The following is a 16,602-nucleotide window of genomic DNA, read 5'->3' as shown; positions in this document are numbered from 1 at the left end:
AATAAACTGCTTCATTGCAAAATGCAAAACAAAGAACAATTTTGTTCCCTCCATACACATAGTTTATCTGCTGAGATTAACAACTGTGAAACTCAGAAGCAGCACAGTCTGTCTGGTTCGGGCTGTTTCAGCCATTTACTAGAAAACGATTCACCGCATCACTGGGGTCTGGAGTCTAGAGTACATGACAATTTACAGAATGTCTTCTCAACTTAACTTTTTTTAAAATGTCAAAGTAGCTAGAATCTAGAAGGAATTATTTTTTTTGGAAGCATTTAAGTGTACTACAAATAGAAATAAGACGACATATTAATATGCTTATTTTGAGTAGTAAATTTCTAGTAACAGGAGATCAGGAAGTTGAGGTGACCAGCATAAACGCCACACAGCGAACTGACAGCAATATTGGCTAAAGATCTCTGATCTCTGCCTTCTGAGGCCCTTTATCCAGCCTCTCAGTTGTGCTGTTTTAAACAGGAACAGAAGATCAAGCACCACTAAGAATTAAGGTGAAACAGGGTCTTCTTTTACTTTTTCTTCTAAAGGAAGTTCCTCGCTATTTTCACATTCTTCATACTGCAGAGTTTGTTTGCACACAATCCAAGAATTTGCACCATTATGAAAAGGGACAAACAGAAAACAAAACACGTTTCTATAAAAAGATGGAGTTGTAGCCACCTTCTCAGGTTCTTAGATTGTAACAAAGGATCACCTCAGTGTAACACACGTCCTCTCCAAGTAAAATACAATTTACGTAAGCTGCCTGTGCATGAATTTCTCATTCCCACATCAATGTCTTCACTACAGATGGACAGTGAAATGAACAACCACTGCCACACAAATCAGCGTCAAGAACTCACCAGTGTTTCTTGGAAATCAGATTTGTCATTGATGTCATCTACTTTGTAAGACCCAGAGAGACTGAGATAGTAATAGTAATCCATACTGGTAATGCCAAGACTGCTCTTTTGTTCTGAGGAAGCCCCTTCAATTAACTAGAAAATAAAAATCTCCAAGTTAGTCATCATGTAAAAACTTTCAGCACAGATAAAGTGGGTCATAAACCAGTGACTGAGCCTGAAATTACTGGAGGAGATAAGGGTAGTGTTGTGCCAGGCTTGTAACCTTCCTATTTTTTTGCTAGTTTGACCTGAAAGATCAGATGCTTATTTCCATTCTCATAAATGGTTTAGTAAATGTCTATTATCTTTACTAGAAAGATAAGGCAAAACTGCTTTTCCAGCCTTCAACATTTTACCTAAATCCTCAAAAGCAACATCTTTTCCATACTTGCTGAAAGACAAGCACAGTTGTGCAGATGTGTGGCTGTGATAGGAAGGAATGAACTAACCTCCAAACAGAGTATTCAAAACCCTGTGGTCTTCTAACTTTCTGCATCAAAAAGCCTCTCTCAGCCACAGAAGAAAATCAGAAGGGAACTGCAAATTGTTCATATACTTCAGAAGAGGAGAGCGCACAGCTTCTGGAGCAATTCTAGGTCCAACTCAGTTTTCCACCTTCATAACAACACTTCAATTGTATGTGAAGCTGCATGCAGTTGCTTACTTACATTGCACTGCCTTTACTCTAGTTTTGTGGAGCTTGGTCAGCAACACCTCAGCAGATAAAGAACTCTCATGTGAAAGACCAGCAAAGGCCAGAAAAGCTTTTTGGAAGATAAAAACCAAGGGATGTTCAGAGGATTCAAAAGATATTATCCCATTCGTCCCATAAAACATAATTAAATCTCTATTTCAGAGATGTACTACAGAATTCCAGAGCAGAAAGTATAACTGTATAGGTCAGTTTATAGAAAGAATTGTTGGAAAGTTCTCACTTCTCATTATTTTCTATAGGACTTCTCCATATGGGAGTTATCAGTGAATTTCCGAACTGAGCATCTGAAGTACATTCTGTCAACATGTGCCATAAAACCATGACACTTTCTTTAGGTGAAAGGCAGATGGGTCTATGTTAGATGGTGCCTTAACATGCTATGAAGTTTCCCAGCGATATCCACATTATCTTTTAAAATATGCTTCCAATAACCTCATTGTGTTGAGAATGACTTTTCAATCAAAAGGAAAAACCGGTACAAGTTATTTTAAATAATTCATAAAAGAGCTATAGACTTCTGACCTGGTAAAAAATGTGAAAACTCCTCTCTCCAGGATTCCTCATGACAACTCGAGATTTTTCCAGTAGGAAGTTGGAGATTTTCCCTCCATCTGGTTCTCCACCTGGGCTAAACTGGATTTCAAAATATTTCCCCTGCAATAAGTAATTAAAGCTGTTGAATAATTAATAAATATTAAATCATGTACTACTTGTACTGCATCTCAAGGAACATTAGAACAATATTTGATCTTTATGAATATAGTTACTTGCTAGCTCAAAAATGACATAAGCTTAGATTCTTGAAGTATCAAATCTTCCTTCTTTCTTCATTTATACAGAGCTAGAATACAGATAATATGCCACATGGTAATGCCAACGTAGAGAAGAAGCAAGGGGCTTCTTCCCACTGCTGAGATCCTTGCCTAGCATAAAGGAAGCCATAATGACCACCTGTACTGGAAGTCAATTTAACAGATTTATGACCAATGGGAAACAGTGTTCTGCTAGAAAGCAAGGTAAAGCAAATATCTTTTCCTTTCAGTGATGCATTGATCACACTAACATTCACAATGCCTTAGGAACAAATATCATATCTGTAAGTAACTTTTTTGCAATGTAACCTACAGCAAGTTAGCTAGTGAACAGTTATCTCATAGTATTAACTTGAGTATCTTACAAGGACAGACTAAAGATTGTTGCTGCCTACTTTCTGTCAGTAATAAAGGTATTTCCCATCAGTGAACTGATCAGTGAATGGTTTCATCTATTAAAAAATAAGCTTTTAAATTATATTATTGCATATGTTTTGCTGACCTGGATGTTTTGTTGCTATTCTTTGATTACAGACTGAACAATTTATAACTTTTGACCAGTATGTATTGCAAGAGTAACAAATTCGCAATCTATGCAGAATGAAATAGAGGCCTATCAACATATACTGTATATTTTTAAACATGTTATACATTATATACGTGTACTTAATTTGTAGTCAATTTATATTGTACTCCTGAATAATGCGTCTGTAACAGCACAGAAGTTGAAAAAAATAATTTCTAATGGAGACAGACTTACAAATCTGCTAGAGTTGTTGTTCCGCACAGTTTTTGCATTCCCAAAGGCCTCCAGTAAAGGGTTGGACTGTAGAATTATATCTTTCACGTGCTAAAATTTTAGGAAACAAAAGAAATAGAGATTCAAAAATAGATTCTTTTTTAAGATTTTTTTTTTTTAAGTTCACAGGAATTTTCTAGAAAAGCATGACAATCTAAATTATTTATAAAAAAGCACAAGAGCATGAGTCTGGAATAAATCCTTTTGGATGGATGAGGTACAGAATCACAGAATGGCTTGGGTTAGAAGGGACCTCAAGGATTAGCAAGCTTCAAACCCCCTGCCACAGGCAGGGCCAATCTTTTATCAGAGTCTTTATGTTCCTCTCTTTTGAAGAAAACTGAACAAAATGCCTGAGCTGCAAACAACTGGCCCTTCCATTCACTGTTGTGCAAAGCAACACAGCCAGTAAGTTGATCAATTTTTTTTTTTTTTTACTTCAAAAGAAATTGCTCAAGGTTCACAGGCTTCTTCTATAGATAGAGAAGACACTAACAGCATAGTTAGTGTCCCATAGAACAGGAACTATCTGTTGTTTTAACTAGCTTTCAGATACGAGATAACTTCATAAAACAAGATGACATTCTTGTTGTTGGCTCTCAAATGTATGCATACAAATCAGAGATTTAATAGAATTAATGAAAACATGAAAAGCCAGCTCAGTTTTCAATAGAGTATCAAGCCAGGAGGAAAAGAAAAATCACATCTTCCAACAGGAGATTGCTGTTCTCAACCTTCAGAACAGTATCTTTCTAACACTAACTTAAAAAAGAAAAAAAAAATAAAATCAAACTTGCAGACATAATACTTTTAACAGAGATCATTCCAGGTCTGTGGATTTCCCCCATATGGGCTCTCATCACACAGCTGATCTGCAGGTAAGCAGTTCATTATGCAATGCACTTCAGCCATCTCTGCTGTTAAGGACAGGTCCATGTATTTACAGCTGCTCACAAGCTTCTCTAGTAGAGTGCCTACTGCCTGCCAAGGCAAACCTTTGCCATTCTGCCTCTGAACTTATGCTTCAGACTGTGCTTATGCTTTGGTGTTATGCTGTATCAACTCACCTGTACTTTAGGGCCACCTCCGGAAATTTTGGAGATATAACTCATGATATATTTAGCAGCCACAGTCTTCCCAGCACCACTTTCCCCACTGTGAAAAAAAGAGATGCAGAAATATACCTGTTAATTTTTCAATAACTAAGAATTGAGTTAATTGGGGTTTATCTTGTACAACCAGTATCTTACTATTACAAACAAGACTATAACAATGAATAATAATAAATAATTCAAGTTTTACATTAGGTAAGCTGGTAACAGATTGTGATACAGTACTGCAGTACAGTTATGTTTATGAATAAGTAATTCTGAATAAATCATCCTGCATAACATAAAATAACATAATTTGAGAAATAAATACGCTTAAACCAAGATGCTCAAAATAACTCAATTCCCACTTAAATTAAGCAGGATTTCAGATCTTAGGACACAAACTCATTTGAAAATCCAAGCCTTGAATGCCACGCCAGATGCCCACTTCAGTTCAGGAATCTTTTGTTTTTGGCGTTCCTGAATGAAATAATGCGACGTTATTAATCGCATCCTGAATGACGGAAGAACCACCTTCCTGTTCCTATACCTCTTGACACAGGGTACAAGAAGTCCTAATATTCCACACTAGCTTTCACAATTCCTTCCTTCCGTTACAATATTTCACTTCAATTGTGAATACAGTTTACAACATTGGTAGTTTCGTTTTCTCATGATTAGTAAGAGCTTCTCAAGAGGGAAAGAAGACTGGTGTATCAGGCAAGGCAACCTCAGTGCTTTATTTCATGCTTTATAGCAAACCTCATTTGAACAGAATTCCTCTGGGCTTACATAAATCTTGAAGCAATTTAGCTTTGGCTTTAATGAATTTACCCTGACGTGGACAACTACAGTAATATAAAAAAAACAACAGACAAATGTTGGTTTAATGTCCTAAGAAAAAAAAATATATATTTCAGATATCTTTGTGTGAAAATCTGTGCTGTCTTTATGTTCCTGCATAATTTCTGTGAATGTTGACTCTTCTATCTTGTGCCTACTTGTTCCTGGATGTGGATCAAGTGCACATCTTTTCCTGTACAAATTTTAGCTACGTTTGCCAGAGAAACATCAGCATGTCCTGCATAGGAAAACGACTTGCTGAGAATGTCAACACACAGCTCCTTATCAGCATGACTAATGGATGGAGGCATTTCCAAAGGTTTTAATTCTGAAGAAGCTCCCCACGCTGCCAAGCTGCAAATATCATTTTACATCTTTAAAGTTTCCAAACAGTACAGAAATACTGAAACGATTTTTGTCAGAAATGTTTTAACGCATCTTCTCCTGTCTGCAGTTCTATAGATCAAAAAGGTGAAAAAAATACTTCTCGATCATCTCAACTTACGCACTTTTATTACTCAGAGTCATCTCTTCCTAACAATCAAAGACAAGAAAGCCTGTATTATTTGCATCTATGACATTCTGAGGCACAGACCGAATTTGCTAGATGGTAAACCATTTTTAGAAGTGCACATAAGCAATAGTTGGATGATTAGAAAAAGAATAATTTCTTCAAACCAAAATTTGCTCACAGTAAATTTCCTCAACCTACTGTAAAACACGACAGACAAGCCAACCTAACTTAAAGCACGTTCTTGAGTTTATATATGCAGTTCCCCGGTGAATGTCAGAAAGGATCTGGAGCCAAATACTCAATGAATATGAGCAGATATTATTTATCAAGAGGTAAAAATACAGCACATTTCTTTAAGATTTTCTCTGCTGCATAAATTATCCTTCTCCTCTTCGCTCAAATTAAGTGTGGTTTACATTAGTGATTCCACAGTGTCTGTCTTGTTAAGTTATACGGAGGAACATCATTCCATTCTATTGTTAGTCTCTATTTCAATATAAGTCGCCCTTCATATTAAATGAATTTGCCCAAAAGACTGAGTTTTTTCAGTTTGCCTCAGACTTATGCATGCATACGCTTGTATTTTCAGTATTAAAAGTTTATTTGTCAGAGAGCAGTAAATAGCTCCAACTAAATTACTGCTGAACAGGATGATACATTATTTATGAACTCAAGTAATTTTAGCTGGTGCCTTCTATCTGGTGTCCTGCCCCCAGTAAGATCAGGTACTCAACTCTCACGGGGGAACGATTCTCATACAGAAGCTTTTCCACATACATCTCACTGCTCTGCTGCTATTAGAACTATTTTAAGATGATTTAAGAATATTTTTTTAGCTATAAGTACAGAGATTTTTAAAGGATGAAAAAGTGATGATAATGGCTTAAAGCAAGAAGTAGATTACGGTGCAATTTTCTTGGAGATTATTCTTACTATAAAACATTATACAGTCTCGATCACTAACAAAAAAAAATGCTTTGAAAGATGCATTGTTTTTCTAGAGCTGTTTGTAACATCAGAAAAGCAACATTTTGTTCAGCAAAGTCAATTACTACTTGGCTGTAATCAGAATAAGCCTATGAACAACTGGAAATTTTTACCTCCTCCTTTCTTTCCTTCCTTGCCTTCCAGAGGAATTATGAGGGCAGCTCCGAAAGTAATGCCTCCTATTTTATTATGTTGGCCCACAATGTCAGAGGCAGATGTTGGTGGTATGGCAGCAGAAGCTGAACCTTCCCACCAATATTCCATTACGTTTTGATGCTGTGTGACAGATGGCAGCAGAGGGGCAGGCTGACAGAATGGTGTCTGACATGGACGTGCAGATGAAACAAAGGGGTTCCTCCATGTGGAAAAAATGGCACCCACTGACGTTCATCAATGCTTGCTGAACATTTATGGTGACCGAACAGTGGATGTGAGCACAGTGAGGCGGTAAGTGCTGTGTTGCAGCAGTGGCAGCACTGACAGTGGGACACCTCTGCAGGTACAGATTTTTATGAGCGTGGCACGCAGACTCTTGTTCATCACTGGTGAAACTGCATAGCTAATGGCATTAAGAAAGAGTGCTTTGCAGGTGAAAATTTGCTCTACCGAGTAATGTTATTGTACTCTTCGCATCTGTTGTATTTTCCAAGGAAATAAACAGGAGGCATTACTTTCAGAGCAACCTACATATAATCCACTGATTAGAGTATATATACAAGCAAAGTGCAATACAGAGCTTCATTCTTCTCTCTAATACTAATTTGCTGAGTGACATTGAATATAATCTCCCTGGCTGTAGAACAATATAATAGTTATCTACATAATCAGGACAAGGTGGAAATTTTAATAATAAATATTTACAAAGAACACTTGGGTCTGCCAGTAAAGAACACTGTGTATGCAAAATATTCTGTCATGTCTGAATACACTTTTAAGATTGTTTACATACAAAATCTCCTTTCTCCAATTATGTTCAGAGACCTCAGTAACATAACTTCAGAGACATAATTTCTGCTCTGAAACTGAGAGCTGTTAACTAATTTTTCCTCACTACACTAGACTTATGTTTCTACCACTCCCTCATTAAAATCCAATAGTATTTCCAGTTAGATTCTGTACAGGAGTTTTAGAACTGTCATTTGAGTTTTATGGAAAGTTGAGATATAGAAGCTGACTAAAAATCTCATATCAAATGTTGATCTTTATAGGCTTAAGATATATATTAGTTGTTTACTGAAAAGTTGGGGTTGTAAGTGATCTTCCATTCACATACCTTCCTAACATTTCAGATGCGGTACTGTCTTTTCAGGTATGCAGTCATCATAGATGGTTTCATCTATCTAACACTGCCACACAGAGTTAAAATGTAAACTAAAATTACAAACAAGAAGGTCTGAAAAACTGCTTTAAAGCAACTGCAACATCTCCTGGCAGAAGTCAGAGAAAGCAAAGTCCTCAACTTTAGAGAGAGGCAACGCCTTAAGAACAATCTGGAGAAACATTTATAGCTGCACAGTAGAAAAATACTGATCATAATCGCCATACTCTTAATTAAAAGACAATGATAGTCTAGAAGGAATTAAAAATCATAACAGAAAATCCTTCATAATTAAAATCTTGACTGGACAAGTCATTGCTGATGTTTGGAAGGGCTACCATTCCTGGTGAGGAAGAAGTAAGAACAGCCTGCTGCAGCAGACACAAGTTTACAAGCTTGGTTCAGTAGAGGCTCCAATTAAGTATTATGCCTCAGCACCACAAAGTCAATAAGAAATCAAACTCCAGCAAAACCTCATTGCTCACATGAGCAAACTCCCTTTTTAATTCCGCCTGATGCGTACAACACGAGGGAAGAAAGCTGCAGGTAGCGCTGCCTCCTCCCACACAAGCACACGTTGTGCACCTGCAGGCAGCCCAGCCAGAAGCCAGCCCACGAGTAACATCACTGCGTACACTGCTAACACCCATTCAAAGCAGCTCCTCAGCACTAATTAGACGTGTACATATAATTTTCCTAGCACACACACATATATGCAATTATTCCACTAATGAAATAATCTTCTCTGGCCCTGGAAAAGTTGGCCGGTGAGATTTTGATTTTCAAAATGAGTATTATTGCATAAAAAGATTTTTTTTCGTCACTATCTATTCAGTCTTTCAGAGAACTGTATTTCCTTTCACATCTGCTTTCCTCGCTGAGTCCCTGACTTTCTGAAGATCTTCTTTCCATCAATGTTTAAATGCATTAGTTAGAATCCAGGAACTAACTATCCTGCCCAAAGGTCGTGTGGCCCCACATCCACATAAGGTCCTGACTACAGCACTTCTGGGACCTCTCTTCACCTGCCTGGAGATCTGCGTCTGCTCCCCATGCTTTGAACACACCTCTCCCAGGTTTGGAGGTAGATGCCACAGGTGCCCAACCACATGCAGCACACAGCTGCGCAGCAGCCCCTTCCCCACACTCCTTTGTCTCTAAGCACACCACCAGCCAGGTGTGATGGGATCAGCCCAGGCTACACAGGATTTCTCCCTTTCCCTCTCTGCAAAGCTCCCTTTAAAAAAAAAACAAACAAACTTGACTGACAACATGAGGAGAGGAAAGAAGGAAAAACTGGGTTTATTTCTGTACTAGCTTGCTCTGTTTCTTCTGTTCCAACACAAATTTTCAGGGAAGCCACCCCAAATTTAGGCTAGCTGTGAAGAAGATATTCAGCACCCCTTAATAGCCACACTGTCATCATCACTCCTTTCCCACAGGACAAAGTTTTATGGAAAAAACTACGGTCCACTGAAATGCAAAGGTCCACTTGAAGCTGCTTATGTTCAGCAGACTTCTGTGGAACTGAAAACAAACAAACAGAACTGTATCTCAATTTTCTGACAAGCAGCAGTTTGGGGGCAGTAATGATGCAATCCTTGGCAGCTATTAACTGTGTTGTGGTGGTAGATGTGTAGCTAAAACATCCATTTCATGCCAGAGCTGCCGGATCTCAGGAACCTCTGGTCAGCCAGCAATGTCAGTGCTTTCTGCTACATGAAATAAAGTAAAATGTAAGGAAACAAAATGCTGAATTTGATGATACTTCACTTTTAAGCTATATCTAGTCATTAGAAATTGTGATGTCATTCTAATCACAAAATATGGGATGCATCTAAATGTAGTCAGAAGGATTAGAAAACCAAATGAAACAAAATTAATTTTATTAATGGCTAGGTTACCCGATTTCAGAGAAATAATTTAATGGTGTCCCAGAAAAACAAATACCATCATGAAAATTATGAAAAGGCAAATTGCAATTCCAGGTGCACCACAGGGAATCTCTTAAGCGTTCTATTTAAGAACGGAAGTCAGAGGATGGATAACGTGCCAGCTCAAATATCCTGTAGTTCTGGGTCTCTGTATGCTTTCTTTTACCATAAACCATCTATAAACTCACAGACAAGGCCAAAATGTACCTCTGCACCCAACATTCACTGTTACTTAAGTAATGCCTATCCTTAAACAAGTTCAGTAATAATTTTACAGTGGATTCACTCAGCCTAATAATTCATACGGAATAACAGTGAGGACAAAATTAATTTGTTAGTGTCTGTCTCCTTTTGCCTCTGACTGAAAGCAAGTTAAATTCTGAAAGGAGCAAAAGTGCATTTATTTTTAACAGGAAAAAAAGCAATAGAACAAAAATGAGCACGCTAGTTCAGTCAGTGCGAGCGTCAGATTTAGTTAGCAGTGTCCATGGCCGCTATAGTTGTTAACTCTCATGTAGTCATTTGAGCTACTGCTATTTGGTATTGGGCACGAAGCTGGCCATGAGAGATTTGTTGTCAAACTATGAGGATTCCACTGGAAAACAAAAAGGAGGGTCAGAAAGTACTCAACTGTCCCAGAAAACCCCAAAATATTCAGTGGTCATGAACACAGAAGGTTTTTATTAGTATAATAAAAAGTAAGCTTTTCCATTTCTTGAAGTTACAACAGGAACGAGACAAAAGATTTTTTTATAGATCTTTTTCTTACCTAATAATGACACATTGATTTTCTCTGTCAATAATCATGTTTCTGTACATACTGTCTGCAAGGGCATAAATATGCGGTGGGTTTTCATATTGTGCCTAGAAAGGGAGATAGAGCACACGTTTTTCAACATAACATTAAACAATGCAGAAAAATAAATTTATTTAAATGGGAAGAGCAATATTCCTGGAAAAACAACTCTCAATCCCACATACAGGAATTTTTTGTTTGTTTAATTAAAACAAACCAAAGGCTCCTGATTTGTTACTGATCTTTCTCTCACCCATAATTCTCTCCTGAAGTCTGTAAACACCTCCTTCTAAAAATGGCCCATAATTGAAATATATTACTTGTTCAAGATAAATTGATATAATTTAAGCCTATCCCACCAACACTAATATGCTACAAATAAACTACCTAAGCCACTACAGCCTGGTGTTGTAATGGGCTCATTTTCATCCGCTGCACCCATTCAAAGTGAATGGCTTCCCTGGTCCTCTATCTGTGGACTTGCCTGACTCAGAGCAGAAAGCAGAATTCTAAGTCCACAACGTCCCCATGCTGCAAACTCTTCAAGCATTATTTTCAAAACCAGCACCTATTTTTGGCATCCCAATTTTCTTACTCTTCTTGTCTAGTTTGTGACATCTCTACCCATACTCTTCAAATCCACTAATGGCTATTTTGGTTTCTGTGCCTCAGTTTAAGCAAACAATAGCTTAAAAACTGCTTTTGCAGGAGGAGAGGCTTGTCAAGGGGAAAAATCTGGTATGGATTTGAGTTAATCAACGCAAGTATTTTTTTGAGATGCTAATTCTGTGTTCCAGAGGATTCGATTTGAGGACTCAGTATATGGTGATGGATATCAGCCATGTTCTCCCAGGTTAATACAATATCACTAAAACCCAGAAACAAATGCTTCCAGGAGTTTAACCACATGGAATAATATTTACAAGCCTGCCAATATTGTAGTACGTTACAGACTGCTTTACTTACGGCTCCCTGGTACATTTCAATTTCCTTTTCTCCAAAATACGGCATTTGCTTGAAAGGATTCACAGAGATTAATACAGAGCCAATGTATGTCTGTATTCAAAAACAGTTAAGGTTAACTACAGTTTATATGTAGTATCTTACTACCAGTGATGGCCTAACAGCCTTTCCATATATTACACAATAGGATATAGCTTCAAATAATACAGAAAAAAAAGCCTAAAACAATTATTAATAAAAATGAAATTAGCAGGCTTACAAGAACATATCATTCAGTGGGTTACTTTCATATTATCAAAATATTTATTTTAGGCCAAGTTAAGTACAGGAACATGTATTACAGGCCCAAGTCCAACACTCCCTGAACAAAAATACAGAAAGGAAACGGTATATTTGAACTGCTTTGCTCTTTTGTAACTGAGGAGATCACATTGTTAGTATTGAAAAGATTGTTTTGACCTTCACAGAATGAGCTGTACTGACACATTTTGATCTCACAGAGATTGTGCTGAGCATGCAGACAGATGGAAACCGCCCGTACTGAGCTGAATCGGACAATTACTCAGCTCTGCGTACAAGTCAGGGAGCTATGGGAGTTAGGTAACTTTGTGCTGTGGTGATATTTACAAGTGTAACAGTCACAGTCCCTGGAAGACTCATCCTGCAGGCTACCCTACGAAACATTTCAGTTTATTATTACTCCCAGAATTTTTTTTGTGACATTTTGAATGTCAGTATTTGTTCTGCATTCAGCTGTACATTTGCCCATACTTACAACGTAGGCAATGAATTGTTACACAGACAACTGAAATAAGCAGTACTACTTTACAGGCAGGGTCGGTTCCTTGAGTTGGGAGTTAGCACTGTACCCATATCAGTGAGTTCAAAATACTGGATTGTTGGTTTCCTTGAACAAGCTGGAATTGCTCATAAACAAACTTACTATCCAAGCTTTCCGTACCTAAATAAGAAAACTGAGAAATTTATGTTGCTGTGTTAGCCTGCGTAAGAACGTATTATGCCGGCGCCACAGCCCAAGATAGTATCATGTTAGTCACAGAAGAACTATAAATCAGTGAGCGTAATCTCTGTATTATTAATTTGCAATCCTTTCTTCATACATTTTTAAATTTAATTCAGAGAGTGACGACATCTGGGTCTCCAATATATCAAGCACTCGTTGTGTCAGTATAAACATCTGAAGTGATAGTTTTCTGTTGGTAACAATACCAGCATTTTCTGGGAAGAATCAGTAATCTCTGTGCAGAGTAGCACAGAGGAATATTCATTCATGGGTGGGCATAAGAACAGTTGAAAGATTCAAGAGATGGTCTCCAGCTTAGAACAAAAAGCCTGCACAGAACTGCAAAAGGATTATTTTTCCCCACACAAATGGATTATAATGCTTTTAAAAGAAGAGCCTAATAACCCATGTGACCACCAGACCCCTTGGAAAACACACAATCTGCTTCAGTAAAAAGAAAAGAAAAACAACAATTCTATGTTAATCTGTTACTCTCACTTTTGTAAGAAAAGAAAAAGCATCGAGCACTGAAGACTTTGTGAACACTGTGTATGGAAGATGCAGGATTTCACAGTGACAGAAGTGTTTGTTTCACTACCAGGAAGTGCGCTATAGATTGCCCCAATACCACCCCGTGTGACAAATGCTTTGCAACTTTATCACACATGAACTTACAGAAAACTTACACAGTTTGAGATGGAAATGCCAGCACAGTGGCAACATGACTTCTCCTCTATCGGACCTTGCTAAAGCTTTTACTGTCCGTGTATATGGAAATAGTCAGATGTTTTACTTCTCTCCCATTCTGCTAACAAGAAATTAAACTCTTCACAAAAAACCATTCTCCAGACACTACTAGCTGGTACCAAAACCTGGCTAAAGCAGAAGGAACAGTATCACCACTGACTACAGTTTACAAAACTGATTATGGTAGCTCATGTTATGTTGTGAAAGCTAAAGATCGAATAGTAACTTGTGCTTTATGTCAAGGAAGTCTTTTCACATGAAATTTCCAAAAAGGAAAACATTTTTGGTGCTGAAATTTGTTTTTCTTGCTGGGCTATACATTTGGCTATTTAAATATTTCACACTTTCATTAATCATAGTAAAAAAAATATTATAGCATAAACATTGTAGATTTACAGATGTTCACGTGGTCATGTGTTTTCATCAGCTCATGATTCAAAACACGTTGTAAACAGGGTTATGTCACAGGAGAAATGCTAATGTGAAAGCATTAGAATCTGGGTGGTAAAGAAGATAAAACCATCTCAAAACATGTATATAAGGCTGAATCTATTAACTCTTTATCATGCAAGTAGCACTGCTGAATTAGCTTGAGGGGTCACATGGATATATGAATGTATGGAGCTACAAGATTATCTTTAACAACGACAAGAGCTATTACATATCAAAAAGAATACCTGAAAAGCATTGTTCAAAGCTCAATTTCAACCTTCAGATTTTCTGTTCTCTCAGGTGCACTGTCACATAAAACTCTCAGGATCTTATCTGCTTCAATAAAATACATCTACATTATTAGTTCTGCACTGACCCAACTAAAAGCAATACTATAAAGGATACAAAAATATAATCATCCATGTATCGCTTCTTTAGGTTCTCCACTATGGAATCTTCTGTGATTTTGGAAAGAAGGACCATATCATCCACTCCGCTGTGCTTGACATTGTGGCTCTGCCAGTGGTATCTGTAGTGCCCTTTGCTTCCCTGCAGGAAAACACAAGCATAAAAAAAAGGTTACTATATTTCTCATGAGCATGAAATAACTGAAAGCAATCCATTCAAATCCCAACTTCCAAAATACATTGCTCACATTGTATTCTACCCATTGACCGAGTTGTCAAAAAGCATACACAAATGTCATCACCTTACACATCTCTGAACTATTAAAGCATTGCACTTCCCTCCAAAATTAGAAGTAATTTCACAGGGTTTTGTGAATGTCTACACACAGAAGGGATCCCAGGCATCAGGCAATTCTAAAATTTGTAGGAAAAAAAAATAATTCCAAACAAGATAGAGTCCTTAGAAGCTAAGGATACAGCAACTAGACTCCTACAGCGCAACTATTAGTCACGAGGATAATTAAGCACCGGAACTGCATTAAATGAGGATACGGTGAATTCTCCATCCTTCACAGTCTTTCAATCCAAACCTGGACATACGATGCTACTCACATAGAAGCTGTGAGACTGATATAGAAAGCATTCAGTGGTGTTCTGCAGATGATGCTGCACAGCCTGACAGGCTGCGTGTCTGAGCAGTCCCTTCTGAGCTGTTAGTCACCGCATGTAACTGACATCTGAATAGATAATCTCTCCCCACACTTAGAGACTACTATTTCAGGATGCTTTTGAAAACTCGTGACATTTCAATTTGTACCAGTTGAAATCAAAATCTGTTTTTTTCCAGCTGATTTGATCCGTAGTTAGGTTTCTATGGATGCACCCATCAACACGTTAAATCCAGTCTAGATTAAATGCTCCCTAATCCCAACGCTACTCCTCACAGTCTGACAGGTAATTCTCATGGAGTTCTGCATTCTTGCATTTTTACACTTGAAGTTTTGTTTGCACAATTCTCAAATTAGTAATAGTGAAATTAATGCATTTTACACTAATAAGTTGCCATGTATGCCGCCAAGGAAGATGTGGCTAACAAAACAGTCTTCTGGTGTACTCCTCCTATTTTTAGGGTCACAATTTCAAACAGTGAGATGTGGCTACACTGCTCATGTATTTTACGGGATCACGTCATGTTCATCAGAATACACACAACTTATTATAAAGTATTTTGCAGAATATATATGCAAATAATGCATAATCACACATGTAAGTAAGGCCAGCTGGATCTGATCTCAAATTAACTTGCACTAAAAACAGACTCATTTGCCTACTGCAGACAGCACAGGACTTCCAGGCTTTACACCTGTTTTTATTAAGTCTCCAGCCACCGCTACCACTGACTGACTTCTATCAATGCTAGTAACACTGAAGAATATTTCTAATCATTAATGAAAAGAATACTTTTAAATATAGGATAGCAGAGGCAAATATGCCTGAAAGCACACAATCTCATCAGTCCTCTTAAACATCAAATAACCTCACATGAGCTTAAATGAAATAATAATCTTAAAACCATTTTAGTTAGCATAAGACATGTCCATTTCATATTTGCATAATGGAAGCAGTGATCTGGAAGCACTGAGAAAATGAAGGAACCAATTAATTTTTGGAAATTGTTTTGAAACACATGACTGAAAAACTCAGCTGGCGGTCAGGTTATCTGAGTAAAGGGAAGTCCAGCAGGAAGGCATAATTTCCTACAGTGCACTCATCAGCTATTAGTGATATTGTGCTTGAAAAAAGAGACTGGCAGCATGGATAAAAAAAGGTATAGTATAAAAATAAACACAGAGAATGACAGTTTTCAAAAAGCTATGCAGAGTGTGGTTTAGTATCGGAAAATGGAGTAAGATACAGAAAACGTGTAAGAAAGGAGACAGAAGGAAACATCAAGCTCTCCATCGGAAGCTGTGGTATCAGAGACAGCAAGGTCAGTGAGAATCGGACAGCTCACAAAGCCATGGGATGTATGGAAAATGTGCACACAGTTTGTGTAACAGCAAGCTTTATGAAAGTCAGAAACTGCTGCTGACTGCAAGTTGCACTCACTATCAGGCCAGAAGGTTCCTTCCAAAAGCAACGCAACAACGCAAGCAAGAGGGGCAGTGCCGGAAGACTCAGCTTACCTTGGAGGTTACCCACTGATTTAATGTGCAGCTGTCAGCAAATCTGAGTACTGTCACAGACAATCAAATGGAAAAAGCAGCAAAGAGGAGTAATAAAAAGGCAGCAGTCTAAATGTCCAGGAAACCAATTGC

The 16,602-nt window shown here is 37.7% G+C and overlaps 1 protein-coding gene across 4 annotated transcripts in view; it reads right to left on the bottom strand.

Annotated features, from left to right (window-relative positions):
* Nucleotides 1-16,602, bottom strand: part of MYO1E (myosin IE) — a 124,762-nt gene that overhangs the window by 38,599 nt on the left and 69,561 nt on the right. For all 4 annotated transcript variants that reach the window (XM_021407745.1, XM_021407744.1, XM_021407743.1 and 1 more), the window contains 7 exons: nucleotides 14,283-14,426; nucleotides 11,678-11,767; nucleotides 10,685-10,779; nucleotides 4,296-4,383; nucleotides 3,190-3,279; nucleotides 2,140-2,271; nucleotides 861-995 (listed from right to left, as the gene is read on the bottom strand). In XM_021407745.1, coding sequence (XP_021263420.1) covers nucleotides 861-995; nucleotides 2,140-2,271; nucleotides 3,190-3,279; nucleotides 4,296-4,383; nucleotides 10,685-10,779; nucleotides 11,678-11,767; nucleotides 14,283-14,360 — 708 coding nt within the window. In that variant the 5' untranslated portion in view covers nucleotides 14,361-14,426. The remainder of the gene's footprint in view (nucleotides 1-860; nucleotides 996-2,139; nucleotides 2,272-3,189; nucleotides 3,280-4,295; nucleotides 4,384-10,684; nucleotides 10,780-11,677; nucleotides 11,768-14,282; nucleotides 14,427-16,602) is intronic.

The sequence above is a fragment of the Numida meleagris genome, chromosome 9 (genome assembly GCF_002078875.1).
Source record: "Numida meleagris isolate 19003 breed g44 Domestic line chromosome 9, NumMel1.0, whole genome shotgun sequence".
Taxonomy (NCBI): Eukaryota; Metazoa; Chordata; class Aves; order Galliformes; family Numididae; genus Numida; species Numida meleagris.
Note: the sequence above shows the minus strand (reverse complement) of the source record. Positions and strands in the feature narration are given on the sequence as shown.